The 20,591-nt window shown below is 36.9% G+C and overlaps 1 protein-coding gene across 3 annotated transcripts in view; it reads right to left on the bottom strand.

Annotated features, from left to right (window-relative positions):
• Nucleotides 1–13,076, bottom strand: part of nab (NGFI-A-binding protein homolog) — a 38,929-nt gene extending 25,853 nt beyond the window's left edge. For 2 of the 3 annotated variants that reach the window (XM_028304725.1, XM_028304727.1), the window contains exon 1: nt 12,728–12,863. In XM_028304725.1, the coding sequence (XP_028160526.1) occupies nt 12,728–12,863 (136 nt within the window). Of the gene's footprint in view, nt 1–12,727 lie in introns of all 3 variants that reach the window. The other variant, XM_028304724.1, reaches the window with a different exon arrangement.
• Between the last annotated feature and the right edge of the window lie 7,515 nt (nt 13,077–20,591).

Below are 20,591 nucleotides of genomic sequence, written 5' to 3'. Positions count from 1 at the left end.
ACTAGCTCTTAGTCTATGTGGCATCGTAATATGTAAGTCGTTCTCATAGGTTGTAGCGGTAGTAAACCATACATTAAGGATTCGCTAAGGGACGCTGAAGAGGTGGTGACTGATTTATTGGATTCAAATATTGTAATGCATAGTGACGAGCAATGACGTACAGCTAACTTAGCTAAATTGAAACTAGTTCAAGCAAGAAATGTACAATTTTATGTGCGGTTATTAGCCCGTGCTTACATAGGAGCTTAATTGCTTCAACAATGTATAGTGTCATTATGGCTACTGTGTACGAAAAAGTCTTGTTTATAAATGTCTAATTATGGGTTAGTTAATGCTAACGTGTCTCGACTTCTAAGAAAACTTAAAAAACACATTTTCTTGTTAAATGAAACAAAGCCTAATATAGTTTTTTCATAGTTTGTAGATAGTTGTTTGGATGAATTGATTTCTATAGGTTTCAGTTTCAGGCCTTCAGGCAAGGTAAGGAGTTACATTTTATTAAGAGATGCTGCATTTATCATCATTATGTACGATTCTTTGGTTAAAAGCAGTAAAAGTTACAATAAATTTGTAAAATTATAAAGACGTATCTGAAGCTTTTTTCAGGCGAACCATTGCCCTCACACTGCCTACATACTAAAAGCGCGGCAACATTACAGCGCACCCAATAAAATAAATACATCATGTAGCGCGTACGCAGCAGTCGGCACAGAATCTGAGATCATGCGTTTTAACACATAATGACTCGTTTGTCACATTGCTTTTTACTCCGCCCGTCGCCATTGCACATTTGTGTTAATGATCGTTTACAACCTACTTTCAGACACCACAAAAACTGGCCAATCAGAGCTGCACACTGCCGCGAAAATGCCGCGAAAAAAATCGTAGAACTGGCCGAAAACAAACATGGCGTCGATTCGGCGCTAGCCGCTTATTATAAATAATTAATGATTCCCTCCGCTCTTATGCACGATAAAATGCCATTACGGTTTTCATCGGGAGCCGCAAAAAACTCTGGCCGCCGCCGACCGACTTGCCCGCGCAAAAAACACGCTTAAAAGACTGCGCGGGCATCGCTGAAATTCCCCCAGTTTCTTATTGCCGCCCGGTCATTTGACTCCAGTCATTATCTGAGGAATTAACAACAGTAAAAAAACACCGATACGATAAAGGTATATTCGCGCTGCGGCGACAGTTTTTGTCATTCACAAAGGGTATGGAAAGGACGGTGGCTCACAGTAATGGCGTCAACACGATAAATATTGCACTCATGAAAATTCAGCGGGCATTATCGAGACGAGAGGCGATCGCCTGAAAAACTGACTCCATTCCTTAGAGATATTTCATTAGTAAAAAAGTTACTTCATCGCCTGCAGACGGAGTCGGGACAAAAAAATAGTCATTATTGTGTGTTCCGAATGTGGTGAACGGACCGTTTTAATATCAAAGATGACAGATGCGTCACTCCGTTTTGTCTGTGGACGCAACAGGCCGAAAGGAGCGTGCGTTAGACAATCAAAGACAATTTGCATACTCACACACGGCATTGTTAAATAAGCCAACTCCAGAAAGGATGAATGGAGCGAAAAAAGAAAAAAGACGACGAAGTTTTCGAACGCATCTTTGCGTAACCGCGTTCTCTACCTATTTGAATTGAATCGTGCTCTTTGTACAGCGGGGGAGAGACGGAGAAAAAAACCTTTTTATTTTATCTGTCTTGTAGTGGCGGGAATTAGTGCCAACTGTCATTTTAACAGGTACAAATAAAGAACCCTGTATGATTTTGTAAACTTTGGAAAACTTTAAACTTTTTGTGATAAAGGATCCTTGGTCTTCTCATAGGACCAACGTAAAACATGGTGCTTGCTCACCATAATAGTCCAGTCATTTAAGCTTAAATTAGGTAAGAATCTCGGAATTAGAGATACCCAGCTGTAAGTCTGTAAATACTTGTATATTGACACCCTAAAAGTTGTCTCAAAACCTACATATGGTAGGGTGTAAGCAACTATTAAATTTTAAGGTCAAAGGTCACAAAAATCGGTTTTTTGCGCTTTTTTTGGAAATATCTCATTTCCTATGGGTTTTTTGCTATTTGTATTTATTATCAATATTGTAGAATACTAAATTCTCTACAAATTTTGTTTAAAAAATTTTTTTATACGGTGAACCGTTTTCGAGATAGAGGGCGGAGAGCGCGCGGTCACTGCATCACTTCAGGTCAACTTAAGCGGTTTAGGTTTTTCATACAAAAGGATTTTCCCGCTAATTCCCGTGGGAATTTCGGTAATTACTTGTTGTAAATAAGCTTTAAGTTTACTAAGGTACCTACATGCCAAATTTCAAGCGTCTAACTTCCGTTAAGCGTTTAGATTTTTCATACAAAAGGATTTTCCCGCTAATTCCTGTTCCCGTGGGATTTCCTAAGTAAACTATAACCTGCCCAGGTGTATGAAGAATAATTGTACCAAGTTTCGTTAAAATCCGTCGAGTAGTTTTTGTTTCTATAAGGAACATACAGACGGACAGACAGACAGACAAAAATTTTACTGATTGCATTTTTGGCATCAGTATCGATCACTAATCACCCCCTGATAGTTATTTTGAAAATATATTTCATGTATAGAATTCTGTCCGTCTGTATGTTCCTTATAGAAACAAAAACTACTCGACGGATTTTAACGAAACTTGGTACAATTATTCTTCATACACCTGGGCAGGTTATAGTTTACTTAGGAATTCCCACGGGAACAGGAATTAGCGGGAAAATCCTTTTGTATGAAAAATCTAAACGCTTAACGGAAGTTAGACGCTTGAAATTTGGCATGTAGGTACCTTAGTAAACTCAAAGCTTAGTTACAACAAGGAATTCCCGAAATTCCCACAGGAATTAGCGGGAAAATCCTTTTGTATGAAAAATCTAAACCGCTTAAGTAGACCTGAAGTGATGCAGTGACCGCGCGCTCTCCGCCCTCTATCTCGAAAACGGTTCACCGTATAAAAAAAGTTTTTAAACAAAATTTGTAGAGAATTTAGTATTCTACAATATTGATAATAAATACAAATAGCAAAAAACCCATAGGAAATGAGATATTTCCAAAAAAGCGCAAAAAACCGATTTTTGTGACCTTTGACCTTAAAATTTAATAGTTGCTTACACCCTACCATATGTAGGTTTTGAGACAACTTTTAGGGTGTCAATATACACGTATTTACAGACTTACAGCTGGGTATCTCGAATTCCGAGGTGAACTTACTATAATGACTGGACTATAATAATTTATGTCGATAAAAGCATTCAATCACTAGTACTTAAAGCTCAGTCTCGAATTCGACCCCATAAAGGGCAAAGTTTGTGCCCCACCAATTATTTAATTTATAATTTATTTTCACAAACATTCACTTATACATTCACGATATTCAAATAGCACTTGATGCTTGGACCTCCGTTTACTTCAGATTTGAGAAAAACGATAAAACATAATGTTTATATGTTTATAAAGCAGACGCGGAGACGGCGGGAATCTCCATAATATGCAGATTCGTACCGCCGCGGGGTTTATTCTTAAGCTATGTTTAGGGGCCGGTGGGCAGCTATTGCTGGTTCTAAAACCTTACCTTAACAGGTGAATACTTGTTCTATACACTTCTTTATTTGGACCAACCGGTGAGCGTGAAGCTAAGGGTTAGGCTCTAAGAGCCAGTCGTCACAACATCTAAAAAATATATGATAATTCTTGATTTTTTTTCGCTAGGGGTGCTGTACAATCTGTCATACATTTAATGTCATTTTTTACGCGCTCACTGGTGAGCGCGTTTGACGTAAACTCACACTCAGCCCTCTGGAGTCAAGGCTATAGGCATAGGATACTAGAATCTAATCTTTAGCAGTCGTAAAAGGTAAATCGAGCAACTCTACGTACTCTACGAATCACAGACATAAATTGACTTGTGTAAAACATTTGCATGCTGGTTCATATCTGGCGAATGTGTTCTGCTCCATTTCATTATGTAACATCTAATGTACCACATTCTGCAAATAAATAATTCCATAATTTCATAATTTCAGAATCGGGTTGATTCAAGTCAGCAATGTCCTTACACTAGCAACAAATCCTGTTAACAGGTGAAAAGTTCCATACACTTCTATTTTGGTTGGAACAACTGGAGTCAAAGCTAAGCTTTAGAAACAGTAGTCATAGGTAAATTGGCCAACTCTATGTGCTCTAGGAATCACAGAATCAGAGGTGGAATTGTGTAAAGCAATCGTATTCATTTGACAGTTCATAACGTACGAGAAAGTCAGTTAAATAAAACGTTTGACAGAATAATCGTACGTTATGAACTGTCAAATGATAACGATTGCTTTACACAATTCCACTTCAGGTTGATTCAAGCCAGCAAAGTCCTTACACTAGGAACAAATACCAATAACTACACATAATAAATAATCCCAATAACTAAACTGGAAGTAAATACACGAGCTTATTTTACATTTTCATAATGTGACATTTTCAGGAGAGCTCTTGCCTTTCTCCTGAAAACCGAATCTCCAAGTCCAAAGAAAGTCTTGACCCATGTTTAAACATGTTTAAACATCTCGACAACATGTTTGTTGTACAACAACAAAAAGTGAAATGTTTGATAAACAATATCGCACACGCAAAGGGTCAGCTAGCAACATAATATATTGCAGATGTTAGGGTTTATTATTAGGAAGCTTTTAAAAATAACTTCTTAAACTTTATGAATATTAAAAGAACTTTACTTTTTAAGACATTATTCACACAGCAATTATCTCATTATCATACGAATAATCAGTGAAATAAAATGAAAATAATAAATACCTATACCTGATCAAATAAAATTCCGTACATCTTCGTACAGCTTTAAATTATGCCCAACGTAATTGGTTGATCGAATGATAGGATAATCAGGAATTTCTTATATCATATTTATTTTATCTCTCAAGATCTGGATATGTTTATTTATAACGTACAGAACCCCTCTCACTACCTCCTCACTATTGACCTCATTTCTTAGGGTTTCGTACCCAAAGGGTAAAAACGGGACCCTATTACTTAAACTCCACTGTCCGACTCTCTCTATGTCACCAGGCTGTATCTCATGAATCATGATAGCTAGACAGTTGATTTATAGATTATGTATTTCTAGCCGCTATAACTAAAATAAATACTAAAAACAGAATAAAATATTAAATATTTGATTGAACAACAAATGTAATTTTTCACTGTTTTTTGACCGATATTAATATCGGCAACATGTAGACGCTTGAAATATTCACAGATGTAGTTGTATGTTCACTTTAAAAATAAATTAAATATTTAAGGGGAGCTCCCATACAACAAAAGAGTCATACGGAACCCTTCGTTCGCGAGTCCGGCTCGCACTTGCTTGACTTATTTTTTAATATCCACACACCGTCACACGTATCATTTGTTATTATATACGGCGTCCGTTTTTACCAACCGCATAAAAATGCATCTATTTTACATACACGTCCTTTGTTTGAAAGGAACTATAAAAATGGCGGGAAATCATACTTTATGTCTGAAAACTTGCAAATGAGCTGGGAAAGTACGAGTTATATGTACAGTTGTGGCGCTAAAAGAAACAGTTTTTGTATTGAGGCTATTGTTAATTGTATACTTTATACAGGGTGTCCCAGAATGGGTGAATCAAACTGATAGGGGAGGTAGCTCTACTAATGTACTATCCCTAAAAAATATGAAAAAAAAATTGAGTTCGGATTTTTTTTTAAATAATGTGCTCTAAACTCGAAATCTAGTCATTATTTTCAAAAGTTTGTTTACAGATAAACGAAGCGATCAAGTACAATTAATATTAGTAAGAAACAAGTACAAATAAACTCCAAACGCAGCAATTATAGCCAGATACTTAATAAAAGCTGATTTGTTTTCACTTTAAAAAAAAATTGTGTCCTTATGCGCTTTATTTTTTTTTCATAGCTTTTAGGGATAGTACATTAGTAGAGCTAACTTCCCTATCAGTTTGATTCACCCATTCTTGGACACCCTGTATACTTTATCAAATCAAAGGAAACGATTACACTAACTAGCAATATGAGTTTAGGTTTAATAACCACCAAAAAATACACGTAGAGCAGCAATCGAACAATATTTTTCTTACATTTTTCAGAGATTTATGCCTATGTATGTTTATTTACTTTAAAACTAAAAGGAATCTATTCTATCTTGCATCAGCTTTGTTCAAGACCCACCTAAGACAGATGATTTTCGATGTTTCATTTAAAAATTACAGAATAAGGAAATAATAATTGCAAACCTTTGTTTTCACTTGGCTAACCTTTATTAAAAAATATGTATGTAACAATTTGCTTCATAAAAATGGGAACTACGTAATAAATAAGACCTTAAAAACTGTTAAACGCCGGGAAAGCATAATAATTATTACAAACAATGGCTTCATGGCTGAAACATTTTCTAAGGGACATTATTCGTTACAAAAACTTTACTTTCTTTGCTAAAAGTGGCATCAATGTTGATTGGAAACGGGCAAACATAAAAACTAGATACAAAGACTTGGTACTAAGACTTCTATACAATTAGACAGGCACTTAACTTATGCAGCTCACAAAGTTTACAATTTCATTTACCTAATGAGGATCATTTCGATTTTTAGCTGTGAATGCAGATATATTGTCGGCCGTTTGGTGTAGTGGTTCAGAACGGACTACTATGCCGAGAGGTCCCGGGTTCGATTCCCGGCCGGGCAGAAATTGAAATGATGAATTTTAATTTCTGTGACGGGTCTGGGTGTTTTCTATGTATAATATGTATGTATTTACAAAAAAAAAAGTATTTAAGTATGTTTATCCGTCTAGTACCCATAGTACCTACAAGCTTTGCTTAGTTTGGGACTAGAGGCGCAGTGTAAAATGTCCAAGGATATTTATTATTTATTATTATTTATTATTATAGGGCTAAGAAATCCTTAATATACAGTCCAAAAATTTTTGTTCTACGACAAAAATTGACGAAGTTATGGCCAAATTACTGAAAAAGTGAACTGACCGCCCGGCGCGGGAACGATGACGTCACTATATCGGATCCGAACGTTAAAATCCGATCCGAGCGGCAAAAACGGCCTGTGTTTATTACTTAATATTCTCGTAAGTAATGGTCCGATATATCTTTCTTATGTCTTAAAGATTAACGTAGATACTAGTTTTATTGAATTTTCTACAACAGTACTGATCCTCATTGATTTTCCAGTTGCCCAATCGTAACTGCCTGAGGTTAAAAATTTCAGGATTGTAGACTACAACTCAGTCGTAGGAGGTCGTAGATCGTAGTGTAGCATACTCCAGGTAGGTAGAGTGACTCTTGTAAATAGTCGCTGAAAGAAGCTGGATCAGGGTAAAATGGCGCCTATTGGGAGAGGCTTAGTCTGATAGTGGACTGATATGGTTCGTATATGAATTCTCAATTTCCCACCATTGTCCCCAATTGGCGGAAATCGAGGAAAAATTGCGAGATCCACCAGTGGGGGATAAATGGTGGAGGTCAGCGAGAACAAACCCTGATGATGAGCGAACAAGAAGAGCAGATATGCCACGAGACCCGCGTAGTTGACAAAATTACAGGTTTGTTAACGTCGTTATAAGTTAGTTATAAACTTCATTTATTTTATGAAAGTAGGCTTTTAAAAGACGCTTTTACACGTGACAGGTATTACTTAAACTAAGGTTCTAGGGACTGCTTCGGCACAATAAATGGGCCAGTGCTGAGAAGAAGCAGCGCAGCACGAGACTCATGCCCGTTTTCACCATCAATCCCTAATTTTTAAGTTACCCCGATGGTAACAAATAATAGGAATTTTGTTGTCATAGGGGTCTTTTACTTAAAAAAATTAGGGATTGATGGTGAAAACGGGCATCAGTCACTTTATGTAAACCTCTTATTCAAGGCTCCTCTTTTTATTTATTGATTTATACTTCAATGCCAAAAATATTAACATTAGGCGAACTTAATGCCTTAAGGCATTCTCATCCAGTTTACCTTCGGGTTATGCAGAATTTTTGTCCAATTTTGATTACGTTATTTCAAGTTAGAATTCTACTCATCTTTTCTGGTGACACTATTTTTATTCTGAACAGCTTGTCTAGTAGTATTCTAGTCTTAGAAGCCTCTGGTACGTATGAGAGCGGCTCCCCGCGCGTTTTTACGTCGTGTGAGCGCAGTTTTTCCAGCATTTCCACGGTTTTTCCTCGATCTACGTACGCCAAGGTTTTTGCTGGTGTGTACTGCGACTGTGGGAACTGATACTTTCAGTGAAATAATAGTCGAGACGGACGGGCTTGATCGACAAGAAATGCGATTCATCTCTGATTGAACATGTTAGATGCTTATAAGGGCTGATAGAGTCAGACACTTCTAGTAATGTCAATGTCAAAGATTTTATTCAGTACTTAGGCCCTTTCCAGGGCGCTTAAACTTAACGAAACAACTCTTAAAAGTTGAGTGTTCAGAATCTCATAGGTATCACTTGTTTTCCGTGTTAAGAATAGATGTATGTGTGTTTCAGACACGGATGCAACGAAATTAGAGTGTACCCGAAAACCCGATTTTTTTTAACTATCGCACAATAAACTGGATTAAGGAAGGAGCCATAATTTTAAGCTTGTCCACTTTTCAAACTGACTAACTAATATTCTGCCTACTCCGAAATAAACGTGTTTTTTATTTTTTTGCGGTGACGGTGAAATCTCGATGTTTGAATTGTTGAAATTGACGCGAATGGTGTTGTTTTCCATATTTTTTATTTCTAAACTTTGTTTGCGATATTTTTTACTGTACACTATGTACGTCTTTAGCGGTTTCAGTATGTTCTTGTCTGTCCAGCTGTATACTGCAACTAAAAGTTCTTGATACTCAATTAATTTTACTTAGACTAGATGTAGTAAAAAATATACCATTCCTTACTTCTTGCATTTTAGCGACATCCTAGCCCTGTAATAAAATGACACTCAACTAAGAATCTAAACTCAAAAATAGATTTCAAGACTCTGATAAATACAAATACCAAAAGCTCATCCTAAAACAAGCTTGATTATAAGCTTTAATTTCAATCGACTTTTATCGTAATAAGTCGAAAGAATTCGACCTCCCTAAACCACCTAAGTAATACGATACTAACACAGTTTCTCTATGCTGTTATTGTTTTTATAATTTACTTGGTTTTTCCTCGACGTGTAATGGAGTTTTTGCACATAGCTCTGTATAATAAGTTAATTTGCCTTCCATTTGTAGTGCATAAGATTTTACTGGTGTATAGGATACCATACACCAGTAAAAAATTATGCAAGAGTTAAAAAATATATTAAGTGCCACTTGTGGTCTAAACTGAATAAATATTTTTGATTTTGATTTTGATTGTATGTACCGCAGTAGTCATAGAAAGCAATTAATAGAGACCATTGTTTATTTGGCAAGTACCTTTTTAAATTAGTGAAGTATTTATAACAGCCTTTTCCTTTAAACCTACTTATAAGCTATGTGGGTAAAGTGGACAGCACTTCAACGTGATGCATTGACATTAACCGCCTCTGTAGTCTTGTGGTAATACCACCTGCTTCAGACGCAGAGGTCCCGGGTTCGATTCCCAGTGGGGGCAGATTTTTCTGTTCGGTTTGGTTGATGGTAGGGCTTGTTCTAAGTCCGCCTGGCTAACTACCACCATCTTACCTAAGTCTGTCGCCATAACAACAATGTTAACAGCATCGTTGTGTTCCGGCAGTTAGAGGTAAGATAGCCAGTTCCTCCGTGGTTGAGGATTCCGGGTGAAGCTCGCTTCTACCTACGGCCTGATCATCACTTACCATCAGGTGAGATACAGGCCAAGAGCTTCCACGTGGTTGATAAAAAAAAATATGATTGCAAAAACGCATTATTATATGTATCTACATAAGACACAATAGTGTTTTTTACCTAGACGTTCTGCCATATCTGTACATTATTCTAATTTAAATTACATTAAAATTAAATTTTATAAAAAAAAATAAAACCGACTCCAAAAAACCTACACTAAAAAGCAGAATAATAATTACTAATTACCTACTTATTTATTAGGACGAATCTATATATATAAAAATGAAACCCGTTTCGCGTTGTCACGGCATCACGTGTGAACGGCTGAACCGATTTCGATAATTCTTTTTTTTAAATGTTTGTGGAAGTCCAAGGATGGTTCTTACGGAAAAAAATATTAAGAAAATCTCTACGCTAAGGCGGTACGAAGTTCGCCGGGTCAGCTAGTTATTAATATTTATGTATCTTGGCACCGACTCCAGAAGTATCAATCATGGTATACCTACATAAATATTAATAATTCGTCCTAATAAATAAGTAGGTAATTAGTAATTATTATTCTGCTTTTTAGTGTAGGTTTTTTGGAGTCGGTTTTATTTTTTTTTATAAAATTTAACTTATTTCTTGCTTTTTAGTTGACTAATTATTACCTTGATGTTACCACTGAAGGTAGGCAGTACATTGAGACCATATTCTTAATGTATATTATAAAAAAGTTCATCCCCAATTTTCCACCCTTGGGGGTGAAAATTTTCTTCAAATTCGCATGAAACCACCCTTTTGATAATACCTATTCAACAAAAAAATAATCGTTCAAATTGGTTCATAATCGGCGGAGATATTGCGTATAAAAAAGTTCATCCCCAATTTTCCACCCTTGGGGGTGAAATATTTTCTTCAAATTCGCATGAAACCACCCTTTTGATAATACCTATTCAACAAAATAGTAATCGTTCTAATTGGTTTATAATCGGCGGAGATATTGCGTATAAAAAAGTTCATCCCCAATTTTCCACCCTTGGGGGTTGTTTTTTTTTTATTATTAAATTTAAATGTGACCACCCTTGAGATATTACCTATACGCTGAAAAAAGATTTGTTCAAATCGGTTCATAATTGGCGCAGCTATCGCGTAACAAACATAGAAAAAAAAAAAAAAAAACATACGGGTCGAATTGAGAACCTCCTCCTTTTTTTGAAGTCGGTTGATTATACCTATAATGTTTCCCTATAAATAAATAAATAATGGTATACGAGTTACTACTCTACAACTATAGTGATAATAACCTTCTTATGTAGGTAGGTCCATATTTTTAAATTACTAATTACTTATGTAGGTAGGTAGGTGGTTAATGTTCCCATGTTGTTTGTATTTGTGTTTTGTAAAAAGTTGTAATTTTCTTACTAATTTGAATTGAAGGCAAAAGCATACGGGTGAAATAATAAAGTTAATTGACGTTAATTTTTACTCGCATTAGGTTATATGTATAAGCATATTACTAAAATAAATATCATGTAATTTGCAACTAATTTCCTTGTAATGAAATTGTAGAATTTTATGGTTTTAGCTTATTCAGACTAAAGAATACCTAGGCACTTTCAAAGATTTCGGATATTGGAATATAATACCTACCTAATTATTGGATCAAGTTGCATCTCATATTTAATACGAGGCTGCGGTTTGTTTGTGACATGCAATTGAGGCTTTTTATAGATTGGATTTCAATATTTCGACCAATTACAGGACAAAATCTAGATTATCGTTAGAATCTTAAGATTGAATCTAGTTTTGACTACACTATCTACAATATAACGTTTTGTTATGCAGACCTAAGTCTTCTTAAACCAGCCTACACTGCGCACGACAGTCGCGCGACAAAAACGCAAGACAAAGCTGCGCGTACGCAAAAACGCAAATCGACGCGGTGTTCCCACCGCGTTCTTTGAATCCCTTTTTGTGGGGGGTGAGCAGCAAATGGATTATGTGGAAATCCAATTAAGACGGATTCAATGGGGCAGCTGAAGAAACTACAATGTTTTCTTACTGAAACTTCTTCTCAGCACTTGCCAAATGCGAAAAAATGCCAAATAAGGAAAAAAGAGAGAGAAAAGCCATGGCCTACTCTAGACAGACGCTTTTTTTTAACACATAATTTGCCTAATAAGATTGCTGCACTCACTGCTGATATTAAATTTTCTTCTATAATTTTTTAGGCAGTTTTGTAAACACTAAATTTAAATAAAACTAAAATAAATAAATAAAATAAAAACTTTTGAGAGCTTTTAAAGCGCTCTACCCTATGATTGGTGGCCGCCTGGCTTGGTGGTTTGCGTAACCCAACACGCACCCACTGTGGTTACGGGTTCGAATTTTAGTATGATGCAAACAAACTTTCAGCCATTCACAGTCTATCAATGAAACTAGGTAAGTAAGTATACGGACGGATGTAAAAAATTTAGAGTTAAGTTTAAGTAGGTTCGTCTTTGAAAACGACTGAAGTTTCTAATGTTATTCGTACGTGCACATTAATTATTTAATTACTTATTGATTATTTTTTAATTATTTATTTATTTGTTATTTATTTATTTAATTAGTTATTGAAGGTAATACACCCAATTTTCATTTTCTTTATTTTATCCTGTTAGGGCTGAAAGCAAACTTGTTTGCAAAAGTTACAAAAGTGAGCATGTTTAACTAGTTTTTACCTACCTATACACACACATACACAGTTGGGTATGTTCTGTACCCACACACCACTAATAAATGAAATCATAATTAATAAAGCTCGCAGCAGGCGCGCCAACAGTAAATTAAACTTTTCAAAAGTCCCATTAAAATTTCATGAGGTGACTTACTGGTTCCATTCACGTTGCGTCCGATGATCTTATTGGACCCGTTGGGCAGCGGGGCGGGGGCGTGCGGCGCGGGGGGAGCGCTCCGTCCCGTTTCCTCGCCCGAGCTCTCCATATCGCCCCTCTCGCTCGCACACATCAACCCGACACCCGCCAATTCAAAAACTTCACAAAATCTTTCGAAAACTGTCAAATTTTAATCCTCTTCACATCTCCCAACTCACTGGCAAGTAAATACTCGAAAATAAAAAATAAAAAGTTTTTTTTTTCATAGGCATGCAGTCACGTAGTATTCGGAACTGCTCCGCGTGATTTTCGCGAGGAATTGTGGCCGTGACGTAGCGGTAGGACGCTCGCGCCTCGACTGACGTTGGAGCCCTATGCAGCTGCATCGCTCCGCCCAGCACCCCACGCGACCCCTCCACGTGGCCCCACGGCTTTCCTTTGCCCTCGGCGTACATAAAAAAGAACATAAAGGCCCCGTGCTACGAATTTCTGTCGATGTATGAGTGCTGCGTTTATGTGGAACGACTGAACGACTTGAGGGACGGTGCGACCGCTTTTTATTAAGTTAAAAATTCGTCCCTATACTTATCGACCGGTGAGAGCTGACGGCGACTTTAATTTTAGCTGGGACTGGATATGAAATCAGTATTTTTGAAGGGCATTTTAGTTAATTTAACTTTTGATCAAGAGATCAACTTTTACATCGTCTTTTATGGCGCTCCTAAATAAACAATTATTTTAAACCTCGAAATAAACGACTCTAGCTATCTAAAGCATCATTTTTGTTTGAATTTATCTTAAAAAAAAGTTTTGCAAATAAAAAAAGTCAATAGATGACGATAGAGATGAAAATCGTAATAATAAAAAATATATTTATTCTTATCACTATTGAATTGTGATCCCCGTAAGACTGGCTTGCAAAATAAACGCGACAAAGTTCTTATAAAAAAGTTAAGCTTATAAAAGCTTCGAACTTTAGACTCCCAGCTTAAACCGTTTCACCGCTACTGCGCCATTGGTGCGCTCTACCTTAGTAAAGAAATATCCTACGGAACTCCTTAAGATCGAACTCCCCTGGTTTTACAGTTACTCAATTTACCAAAACAAAGATCGCACACCGGACTTATTATCTCGTGTTCTACATAATATCTGATCGCAAAAACCAAATCTCTGCGAACAGTCGCGATCGTGCGAGGAACAAATTAAAAATGATAATTTTGCAAAAGCTCAATTCTGCTAAGAACGGAAAGTCGTTTCGCGGAAACGATAAAAAACCCAAAAGTTGGCGGGCTCCGCCATTTGCAAAAAACTGTGCCACAGATAAAACAAGCCCCGAATATGGGCTAAATATAATTTCGGAATTACAGGTTGTTAAATTGAGTTGGGCTGGTAGGAGCCTGTAAGTTTGCTTGTGAGAGCGGAATGATTATCTTTTTATGATTTCGTGCCAGGGGAGCTAAAGAACGTTATCGTTGCAACATTGTCTTGTGTCTGTTAACACAAACATTCTGTACCTAGTCTAGAAACAAATAAGTAGGAACAGAAGTTAACGAATGCACATTAAAATTTAACTTACTGAAAGATGTCTAAAATGTAATTAAATGCAATCAAAATAGTAGTTAGGACACCAAAATATGTAAAATTATAGGTCACGAACTCTACACTCAACATTTTTGCAAAGAGAGAAATAGGTAACGTTCAAAAAGGTGTCATCTCCACCATGAAAACCGGTTTTGAGATTGGCGGATTCAATTTTTGGGTGAGGCAGGAAAAAAACAACGTGGAAGACTTTCGCTAACTATAATTTTCGTCAACAGGGTGTCCCAAAAAGTAGTGTCAAGCCGAAGCCCAGAGGTAAGAGCATCACTAGGGCTATCCAAATCACCCCCATGTATGTTCCGCGATATTTCATAGTTCGTTCGTTCGTTCGTTCGTTTCAGCCGAAAGACGTCCACTGCTGGACAAAGGCCTCCCCCAAGGATTTCCACAAAGACCGGTACTTCGCCGCTTGCATCCAGGTACTTCCCGCGACCTTCACCAGATCGTCGGTCCACCTAGTGGGAGGCCTGCCCACGATATTTCATAGTATTCGAGTTATTACTGTGCTTAGGCACTTTTTAGGTCACTGTGGCGCGAATAGTCAAGTTAAATGCCTGATTTTTTTTTTATTAATATTTGATGAATAACTACTAGGCCTAGCTGATTCAGAAGTATTTACATCCATAACATGAATGTAAACTAAAATCCTTTATGTTATAAAAAAATCATAACTCGAAAGTTATCAAAAGTCATGGTGATTTGGGTAGCCCTAGTGATGCTCTACCTCTGGGCTTCGGCTTGACACTACTTTTTGGGACAACCTGTATGAATAGCTGTAGTAGAAAGCGAAACGACGTGTTCCTTTTCTCGCGTGTACATAGTAAAATACTCGTTTCAGGAACGCAGTCTGAATTTTCTATGCGTCCGTTTTTCCCGCGCTTTTCGCATAAGCGCGCGGTTCCCACCGCGGGCCGTTAGTCCGTCATCATATAGACATATTTCCAGCTACCACCGTCTACAACCTTTCACCGACCAAGGAAAAACCTACACTACCTTAACAGTCGCTCGGATATTATTTACAGAAAAACCAAGGCCAGGAAACGGGCGGGGAACGACGCGACAGCGAGCGGGCTTACAAGTAGTCATTTATACATATAGTAACTAATTCCGCTACTGTCTAACTAGACATTAACAACCTGGGTCCAAATTGGTCACTTAACTTAAAACGAATGTCTGATAAATGAATGCGCATTCAGATTAAAACGAAGCTGTCGTTAAAATACAAAAACCTAAGGTATTGGAGGAGCAAGGAGTATATTGTATAGTAGGTAACTATACAATACTCTTTACTCCTATACTATAAGTTAACTACTATTTTGCACCGCCTACTCAAATTCTCTGTTTAGCCTAAAGGTTAATTGGTAGAGAATGCCACACGCATGAGGTCGCCTTTTGTACCGCATTTCTTGTGCAATAAAGATTTGAAATAAATAAGGGATAAGAAAACTAAAGATGCATGAATAAATTTCTTTGCGGTTTTATCATTTACCCTTCAGCTTCAGCAAATGAAAGTCTCAAGTCGGCCGTAGTAAGGACAATCTGTTCAGGTCGATGAAGCAAATGAAGTTGTGCCCTGCGTGCCCAAACAACTGCACGCAGGAAGATTTAATGAATGCTACTGACAACACCACTCTAGTAAAGATGACCCACGCTGAACTGTCCCACCAACCCCTATTCCACTGTAATCCATTGGTCAAATCCATTAATGGATTAGATTCCTCTTCTGGGTATACTTTAGTCCATCGATGGACTTGTTTCCGCATCAGAGTATACCCCAATCCATCAATGGATTTGATTCCGCTTTTAAGTACACCCTAATCCAAACAAAATTACACAACTGTTTTTAAAGTAGCAGTAGAATACCAACATCTTTTATCCATCCATTGGATTATACATTTTAATTCGTGATTTATTTTAAAGAAATATAAATAATATACTCGTAGATATAGAAAATACGAACTCATTTATTTTTAAAAGGAAAAGCCCAGGTATTTTAATTATTCTCTTTAAACTCAATGACAGGGGGGCGCTACCATCTTTCAACTATATGGTTTCCAACATGGTAAAAATCGGAACCAGCGATCCGGTATTGACGGTGGCGCCCCAGTCCGCCCCACTGTCAATGTCATGCATCTACAGTTCAGTATTTTGGAACTATAACGGAGTTTTGGGCTGACACTGAATAGGTTTGTTGTCGACACACGACAAGAAGAAGAAGAAACAAATGAAAGTCTGTAGAATAGCGGTTCTCTAGAAGCCCGCTCACTTCGTGGCCCCACACACAGTAGACACTCTCCATCAAGCGTTTTCCCACGGTGACCGGCGCGCCTAGGCAGACTTACTAACTTTGCCTTTAATTATTCGCTTTTTTAGGAGCCCGGTGACATCGGAGAAACCAAAGCGGTTTACTGTTTTCTATTTTTTTTCATACAATAACATAGATTCTCGACGATAACTTTGATTTTAGAGCAAAAAGCACTAACGGCTTAGTGGTCATGTGAAAATCGTTAGGACTTTAAACATATGGGACTTTGTGGCTGTTTAGGTTAAGAGTTAAATAGTTTGTCCTATAGGAGGAATACTTAATTGCTCCTTATGGAGTTGAGACATTTATTGTATACTTAGTAATTAGTTAATCCACGTCACGTTTAGCACACACAATCAAATTCATTTTAGCACTAGGAACTTGCTTTCTTTGGTAGGAGCCAGAATTTCATGAAAATGATATTAATTCACCTTTAGTTCAATATATCTGCATAATTCCATTAACGTAGATAGAACTTTGAAAGACAAAAACCATTGTGACCTAATTTCGGTGCTCGCCTAACTACCAAAAGTAACGTTACAAAAGAAAACAACTAAAGTCCTCTCGAACAGCCTCGTATCCGTCCTTCGATCGATACATCCTTCAGGGTCTCGGGAGGCCTCCAAGGTCAGCAATCCAGGTCACGGTCCGTGTCAATGCCACGCCCTTGGCAGTTGGATGGAAGGCGTGAGCGCCCTTCTGGGGAAGGCTGAAGCGGGAAGTAAGGACGCCTAAAAATAGCGCCAAATTGTAATAGGATGTTAGAATGGACTTGGCTTAAGGAAACAAAGTTTTTAACAAGACTTTTATGTAGGTATATTAAATAGTGATTTATTAAAAGTGAAATTGCGTATCTGTAAAAAATTCTGTATTATGTTACATTTAAAATAAACGTTTCATCTATTAATCCCAACATTAAATTTCAAATATCAAAGACTGTGTTACCATGAATTACAATTTGCATGTGACTGTTAGTTTTGCTTGATCTAGAAAAATTTAGAATTTTTGAAGCCACGATAGCCGAACGGTGAAGGGGTCGGTCGGACTGACTCGTGCGTGATCCGGGGAACGCGGGTTCGATCCCGCCGCTGCTCGACTATTGTGGTGAGCTCACTCGTGATACAAGCATATTTAGCTTAGTATGAGGGGCTAACGGGACTAATTAGTAATTTGTGCAATAACAAATTGTAATTAATCTAAAGTTAAAAAAAACTTACATAAGTAAAGATTACTATTTTATTGTGATTTTATTCAATCTTAAGTATAAGAATAAGATTAATAAGACGTAGGTACGTAATCATTAAATGCTAAGGGGATAACTTGTCTAAACCAAAAGTTAAGATCTTAATTTTATGGTAACAAATAGTATGATAGCTACAACATGACTGTGTATTTACGAAGTTTATAAAAGTAGTTAATGCCTTAAAGGCACAATTTTCAAGACTGCCATTAATAGGTTTTGTTTTTTTATTTGACAATAAGGTAACAATAACTATCTCACATTAACACCCAAAGTGCGAAGCTATAATGAGGATCAGTACTGTTGTAGAAAATTCAATAAAACTAGTATNTTAATATTTATACATTTTTATATTTTACTTGGACGAAGATATGACTCTAACAACACTTATGAACACTTTATTTGAATAAATCGCCAAATATACCACCGCGGAGACCCTAATCGCGTCTCCGCGTTCCATTGAATCGTATGAGAGTATGGATTTTTTGCGATATTTTTTACAATTTCTATTTTAAAAAATTACCTATCGATAGCTCACTTTATTCTGATGAATAAATGTCATAACAAGTTTTTCTCTAAAACTGATAGTTTGGCTAGAAAAAAATATTTTCTATCCACGCAGTACGCCGGCAGCGTTCGGATCGGATATAGTGACGTCATCGGTCCCGCGCCGGGCAGTCAGTGAACTTTTTTAGTAATTTGGCCATAACTTCGTCAATTTTTGTCGTAGAACAAAAATTTTTGGACTGTATATTAAGGATTTCTTAGACCTATAAATCTGCATTCACAGCTAAAAATCTAAATGATCCTCATTGCAAAACCTTGCAAATTATGCATTAACATGACAGATGTAAGATACCGTCTAAAAATTGAAACTTATTCTTCTCCAGCTGCGTATCTTTTTAATTGTGTTAAGTTAATAAATAGCGACGTTTTTAGTTTCTTTAATTTGGTTAGGTTTGTAACTACTTTATAGAAAGCGACAATAGCCCAATGCTGCAATGGTATCGGTGTCGGATTGGACTGGATCTCTTCAATATAACTATCCCAGGTTCGAATCTCGTCCCCGCTCGACTTATTGTATTTAGTTAACTTCAGATCATAGGTAGTTAACACTCCTAACAAAAGGTTATAACTCAAGTTTATTGCACAGGAAGGTCTAAACTTACATAATTAACTTTAACTAGGTACCTAGATACATAAGTACTTACTTAGTCCCATTTTAAAAAGTCACATCGTAACTGAAAACTCACACGCATTATCATTTCAGCCATAGGTCGTCCACTGCTGAACATAGGCCTCCTCCGATGCTTTCCATGTTTCCCGGTTGGTAGCAACCACACATTTTTTTTTCTAATAAGAATGATTATTGGAATATTAATCATAATGCAAAAAAGAGAGTTATACTTGAGTTACTAACACATTTTATGACAGGAAAATATGCCGAAATTCGTAAAGCAACAAGAACAAATAAAAGAGGATCGTTAGAAAATTCCAACCGTTGCCGTCTGCTTCATAATTCCAATAAGAATTACCCGCAAGAAATAATAGGGTCGTCTGAAAGGCTCATAGGAATGTATTACTAATTCAAAAGCAAATGATTTCCACACATTATCCGCGTTAACGCAGCTGAATATCAAAAAAATATCATTATACATAAATGTCCATTCCAAACAAGAATTTCATCAGAAGCTTTTTGTTGGACCGCAATTTCGGGAACGCGAGCGCGGGAAAAACTACAAAATGGCCGCCGACTCGAATGCAAATTGCGCGCGGAAAAAGCTAAAGCTCGGGTAAAAACACTAAGGAACTCATAGTATTTCATCGTCGTCGCCGGTTATTGCGGGGATAGGGTTTTTGCTAACATTCCAGATCAAGCCACGCCGACTTTTTGCCGGCGGTAGTCTGGGAAGATCGCGCCGAGCTGCCGGTGGGCAAAAACGACATGGCGACTGCCATAACGCCGTAAGAGACGCAAAAACATTGCGACATACGGATAGAATTAATGCGGCGACTCTTTAATTTTCTTCAAGAAAGCGCGGGAGGAAATGGTGTAATGAGTGTCGCGGCAAAAACGCCTATCTGTATAATAGCGGGCCTCATTTATCGAGTGCACTCGGATGATCAAAAAAGATGCGGGTTTTCTTATAGGTTTATGAACAAATCGATCTTATTGGAAATTTAATTGCTCTATTCGCTGTTGCCTATTTATTTGTAAACATGCACAACACAAGTAGGTTACATATTTACTTACTTAAAATAAATCCAACAAGTCATATTATCATGAGGGTCGTCACTTGTTAATAAACTGTTATAAAGTGGGGTTTCAAAAATAATAATTGTGAATGTAGAGCACTTCCGTGTAGGTAGGCCATTAATGTACACTTAACTACACATTAGAAAGAAAGAAAGTAAGAAAGAAAGAAAAATAATTTATTCAAAGCAAGTACAAAATAAAATAACAAATAGATAAATAAAACCAAAAACCAAATAGCAAGCAAGATTTTATTACTTACTAAAAAAATACCTGCTTAGGTTTCGTTCCAAACGAAAGGTTTTTGAAAATCCGCAATATTTTTGGTTTATGTAAAAAACATCGTCACAACTTGCGATAAACGCCATCTATACGGCTTATTTTGAACTATTGTGAAACTCTAGTGTTACTGTCATCGTTTCTTAATAGATGGCGCTTTATAAGCATCATCACTGAATAAATA

The sequence above is a fragment of the Ostrinia furnacalis genome, unplaced genomic scaffold, assembly GCF_004193835.3.
Source record: "Ostrinia furnacalis isolate ACB-3 unplaced genomic scaffold, ASM419383v2 OfSCF1486, whole genome shotgun sequence".
Taxonomy (NCBI): Eukaryota; Metazoa; Arthropoda; class Insecta; order Lepidoptera; family Crambidae; genus Ostrinia; species Ostrinia furnacalis.
This window is presented reverse-complemented; position numbering and strand designations above follow the sequence as displayed.